Below are 6,266 nucleotides of genomic sequence, written 5' to 3'. Positions count from 1 at the left end.
TGTAAACAGGAAAGTAAATAAGAAACAAGAAACATTTCAAATATTTTTATGAAATAATATGCACTAACGACTGTAAAAAATCGACTACCTATATGCCAAATATGCCTTTACACCCAAAACATGCAAAAACATGCACTATCAAACTTCATATTATTATTACTATTGTTATGAAATGGATTTGTATCTCAGCTAGCATGTTTTCCTGTGTAGCAAAAAAAACATGCAGATGCATGAACTTACGAGCCCTGTTTATGATCATCAGTGAATAGCTGTGGTGCATGCACAATTAAAGATTGGAAAACTGAAGGCCATCTGGCCATAGTATTAATTAGGCCTAGGCCAATTGTGGACACCAAAATTACAGGGTGTGCGAGTGCACACCCTGCCCCCCCCCCCCCCAAATGGCGCCCCTGGATAGACAATAGATTTTAAAAATTGGTAAAATTATTTATTTATAAAATGAGTAGGTATTTGTGATCCACCCTGAAGCAGTATATTACGATTATATATTATTAAGAACATTTTACATCGTTAAGTATTGTGCTAATCAGTGGCGGGCGCAGTGAAATAGGTATATGTAAAAAATTTGAATATATTATAATCATGTGGTTTAGCCCGTCCAAAACCCAATAACCGATAGTCAATACTATCAATAAATATTGTGTGTAAGATATTGGAATGAAAAAAAAAAATTGTATGGAGCATAAAGATGATTGGAAAATTAATCAAATTTGTTTTAATTTTTCTATTACGCTGCGCACACCAACAACTACGTAATTGCCATATAAAATTGTGTACTTTGGTAGAAAGCTGATGACTGAAATGAAGAAGACGATGACGGTTCCTTGTTGTAGACGACGTTAAATGCCAACGTGTTGGGCGGCAACATGACGGTCAGCCAACAGTACGACAGCAGCCGAAGAGCGGTCAAGCGATCCTGGGACATGCTGAGGTATCATTCTGTAACAAATTTTCCAATCGTTGACAATAATATTCGAGGGTCGGATATCTTAAAACTATCATGGTAATTAGACATTAGTAACTCGGATATTTTACATCTGAATCCGTTTTAAGGGTGAAAAATAAGTAGATCAACCGTCGCTCCATCGTGTACGCACCCACCAGCTTACAATTTTTGCTCATACCTGTGTCAACCCTCTCTTCGGTTATATAATTTTTAATTTCTTTAAATTCCAATAATACTTTATAGTTTATACTTCCTAGTTTAAAAGCGTCTTCTAATAGTAAAAATAAATTCAAAAAACAATATCCTGTATTAATGCCAAGTATAGGTATACTTATATTACTCTATAATGTTATAAAAATAAATTAAATAACCAATAATAATAATAATAATAATAATAATAAATAGGCTACCTGCCTACAGCGAGGAACCTAACTATAATATTATATTGTGCACAGATTGTCTATATAAGTTCGCGATCCCAGAATTTTAGATTGAGACATGCAGTATAACCAGCAAAGATCATAAAATATATCATTAAAGATAATAATACCGTGATATATGAATTTTAAGCATTCCTAGTCGTAGACAGTTTAATTTATTTTTAACGTATCGTGGCTGTATATAGGTCCGTCACAGACCGCAATACTTTTAAATCGACGAAAGTGTGTACGTCGGGTGTGTTCGGTGTCAGCAAACACGTATAATAAATAATTAATAATATATGTACACAGAAGTGTATACTTCTGTTGGTAATTAAGTATTGTTTATAAAATAATGTGCAAATAAATGGTGGCTGCCTTTCGTGAACCACAAACAAAACAGTGCGCGTGATTTCCAATTATCAAGAATTTATCTCAGTTCAAACACGCACGACCTGTTAAAATTTCGCTAATGATAAATACCTATATGGGAATCGGTTAACAACTGCGATAACCTTAGGTAACCTAACCTCAAAGACTTCTTTAACATAGCCGCCCCATCATGGAGCCGGATCTAAGAAATTTGATGTCCGGTGCAGATAAAAAAATGTTAAATAAATAAAAATCACATACAAATCGTGTTAAACATTCCATTATTTAGTAAACATAAAAACAGTATATTAATAATAGTCATTAATCGTTTAAAAAAAATCAACTGAACTAAACAATTCAAACTTTTTTCTGTTTAAACTTTAAGATGTTCCTGGTTTTATATAAACTAATAATTATATTCATAGACTCATGATAATTCCATGATATTTGAAATTGGTAATTGAAAATTCGAAAATGGCTACTAAGTTTTGATAGAATATTAATAATATAAATACTATATTTCGATGGTTAAAGTAGGTACGTGGTTTTCAATTATAAGTTTTCAATAATTTCTAATTTTCTGTCTTAGATTTTTATCGTGGCCTTCCGTCAATGGGTGACTAGTCCTTCACGTCAATAAATCCTCATCCAATTTAATCATTGTGATTGTAGAACATGTAAATGTAAAATTTTAAGCAATAAAATAAATAAATAAATAAAAATATATTTGGCTTAACAGTATAAATATATTTTTCTTCACTTTAATTTGTCAATATTATGTAGGAACAACAAAACACAATGTACGGAAAGTATTTAATATATATTTATTATTGCAAAAATTGTATTCTGTTACTATTTTTGGCGTGATTGGGGGGAGGGATTTTTTTTGGGCCCCCTCGGATCAGCTCCCTCCAATTTTGCTCTTCAAATAGCTACACCCTATTTTGAAATGTAAGACAGTGATTGTGGTTTGATATGGCTAGGTGGTTGGCTTCAGTCGTTAACATGTATGAGGTAAAGCGTCGTTCGGTGTCACTATAGTTCCCGGATGGGTGACCACCCGGGTTTTTAGTGACAAATCTTCGGCCCACATACACGTGTTCCTCAACCAACCATAACCTCTACAAAAAAGGTGGGTAAGTGGATATCGCTCTGCTGTACAGTAGGTTACAAGTGGGTCACTGTATAATGGATAGTATTAAATTTGATTCATGATATATATCACTGTATAAGAAAACGATTCTGAGCGGAGACGGTATATCAGTCTAGGTATTAGACATATATATACTTATCTATGGTATTAAAAAAAAATTGACCTATAATAGGTACCTATAATAAATTCCAAATTAATCATATCATAATATCTATTAGGTACTTATAATTTATAACGCGTTATACATCAACAAAAAACCGTGGTAAAATCATAGATATATAATAGTATACTTTAGAAGTTTCAAGTACCCACGAATAATATTATACAATCACAACAAAATAACTAAAATAGTTATCCTAGGTTTTTAATATGTAATTTCGTCCAAATTTGTACTTAAAATTACTATAAAAATAAACTGTGTAAATGTATTTTTTAGATTTTTTGGTAACAGAATTAATTACTTACGTGGAATCTTGTTTTAAATTTTTAATTCTTATATACAAAAATTGAACATTTTATAAATTTTTAACTACAAAATAATTTTTCAACTTAAAATTTGATAAATTTTGTCAAAATTTGATCTTTAAATGCTTATAAAAAAAAATTGTGCCTATGTATTTTTAATATTTTTCAACGGATATTGTAACAATATATCAGGAGCTTTGTATTAAATGTATACACTATTTGGCCCAACAAATAAAACTTAATTGATATTTATAGAAAAAAAAACTAAAAAAAAAGGTGGGTAAGTGGATGTCGCTCTGCTGTACAGTAGCTTACAAGTGGGTCACTGTATAATGGATGGTATTAAATTTGAATTCAATGATATAATATCATTGTATAAGAAAAACGATTCTGAGCGGAGACGGTATGTCAGTCTAGGTATAAGATATAATATTATATTATAGTCTATAGTATTTTAAAAAAATTGATCTATAATAGGTACATATAATAAATTCCAAATTAATCATATCATAATATCTATTAGTACTTATAACGCGATATACATCAACAAAAAACCGTGGTACTATCATAGATATATAATAGTATACTTTAGAAGTTTCAAGTACCCACGAATAATATTATACAATCACAACAAAATAACTAAAATAGTTATCCTAGGTTTTTAATATGTAATTTCGTCCAAATTTGTACTTAAAATGACTATAAAAATAAACTGTGCTTATATATTTTTTAGATTTTTTGGTAACAGAATTAATTACTTGCGTGGAATCTTGTTTTAAATTTTCAATTCTTAGATACAAAAATTGAACATTTTATAAATTTTTAACTACAAAATAATTTTTCAAATTAAAATTTGATCTTTAAATGCTTATAAAAAAAAAATTGTGCCTATGTATTTTTAATATTTTTCAACTGATATTGTAACAATATATCAGGAGCTTTGTATTAAATTTATACACTTTTTGGCCCAACAGATAAAACTTAATTGATATTTATAGAAAAAAAAACTAAAAAAATTGAAAACTGAAAATGTCCGTAAACAGCTCAAAAAGAGTCAAAATATTTTCAAAATTGTATGGTGTATAGAAAATGCTTTTATAAACATTCAATAAAAATTTCATGTATCTGCAGTTATTCGTTTTTGAATTAGAACAAAATAAGGAAATCGCTACATGAGAAATCGAGTGAATATCCAATGTTGTAAAAATTTGAATTTCAAACGATCATAAAAATTTAATTTGACTTTCTTATAGACATTTTTTTTTTGGTAAAGGTAGAATATCCTATATAGGAATCTTGTATTACATTTTAAAATCTTAGATTTAAAAAGAAAAATTTTTATGAATTTATAACTCGAAATAATTTGCAAATTTTCGTGATTTTTCCATATTTTGTCATTTTTTGAACTTTAAATGCTTAAAAAAAAAAACTGTGACTAACGATTTTTAATATTTTTCATCTGCCTTTGAAACAATATACTAGGAGCCTTCTATTAAATTTTCAAGCTTTTTTATCCAACAAATAAAATTTTATTGATATTTTTAGAAAAAAAACTAAAAAAAAATGGAAAATAAAAATGTCCGTAAAGAGCTCAAAATACATCAAAATATTTTGAAAATGTTATGGTGTATAGAAGATGCTAAGATAAACATTCAGTCAAAATTTCATGTATCTACGGTATTTTTTTTTAAAGTTACACCAAAAACCAAATTCAATTTTGTGAAAAATCGATTTTGCGTAAAAATTCCCGTTTTTCCTTAATTTTTCTTTTGTTTTTCCCGGCGCTTTTGAAAACCACTGGGAAATTTAAATTTTGACCTCCCCAATGCACCAACGATATTCACTTTCTGATCGAACAAGATACTGAAGTTGAAAATCGTAGCATTATTTCGACTACTTATCGTGTACACAGACACAAAAAAATAAAAAAAATAAAAAATAAAAAAAATAAAAAAAACACACATCATTGTAAAATCAATACATTCATCGTTTCACTCAGAATCTAAAAATTTGTGCGTAAATCTTCAAAAAAAATGTACGAGCGTCTGAATTTAAAATGTTAATATCACAAAAATTGGTAAATTATTATAAGTAAGAAATTCATAAAAATGTTTCTATTCATACCTAGCTTTGAAAATTGATTACAAGATTCAACTTAAGATTTCCTACAAATATAACAAAAAAAAGCCGTAAAGTCAAATTAACATATTTTTTACTAGCGTGCGTTTTTTTTATATTTTAGTATTTTACCTATATCAATAAACATAATTTTGCTTTTTATATTATTACTAGCTGATCCCGTGTACTTTGTTGCCCGTAAAAATGGCAACTCTTAAAAAATTATGATTATTCAACTCCTTTTGGGTGTAACTTGCTGAAGTAAGTGCAACTCGGCCTCCCTGGTGGCTGGTATAGGCAATCTGCAGACTACGTCGGATCGCAGACAAAGTGGAACTCATTCACCTTGGTATAGGAAATATTCGAAAATTCGATTTGATGCAAACTTGTAACCGATCTGCCCGAAAGCCAATGACAACCAATGGCAACCATTACGTCCATATAAGACTATTAGGTACTTTAATTGGGAGAGAACGTTGTTTACTGTTGTGGTCCATGATTGACCTTGTTTTCGTGATATCTACGTGTTATTTTTAAAATTATTGTTTGACATATTACAGCCACTGCGCTGTAACCTACTGGCTACTACTAGTTACTACGACTATGTAGTTTATTGTTCGATTATATATTCTTATATTGACATATTGTTTAGACTGTTGAAAACAAGCCATATTTAAGGGGTTCGATTTTGCCATCGTGAGTCTGATTGTGTGTGTAGTGACTAATCATTAGTCAGTGGCGTCATTTGGGAGGGAGTGAACAAGGGGGGGCA

General features: G+C 29.6%; 1 protein-coding gene across 1 annotated transcript in view; it reads right to left on the bottom strand.

Annotated features, from left to right (window-relative positions):
• LOC100164176 (serine protease lint) overlaps positions 1-6,266 on the bottom strand; it is a 59,695-nt gene that overhangs the window by 25,718 nt on the left and 27,711 nt on the right. The window contains exon 2 of the mRNA XM_001944295.5: positions 799-960. Within this exon, the coding sequence (XP_001944330.2) occupies positions 799-946 (148 nt within the window). The 5' untranslated portion in view covers positions 947-960. The remainder of the gene's footprint in view (positions 1-798; positions 961-6,266) is intronic.

This window comes from Acyrthosiphon pisum, chromosome X (genome assembly GCF_005508785.2).
Source record: "Acyrthosiphon pisum isolate AL4f chromosome X, pea_aphid_22Mar2018_4r6ur, whole genome shotgun sequence".
In the NCBI taxonomy this organism is placed as follows: domain Eukaryota; kingdom Metazoa; phylum Arthropoda; class Insecta; order Hemiptera; family Aphididae; genus Acyrthosiphon; species Acyrthosiphon pisum.
Note: the sequence above shows the minus strand (reverse complement) of the source record. Positions and strands in the feature narration are given on the sequence as shown.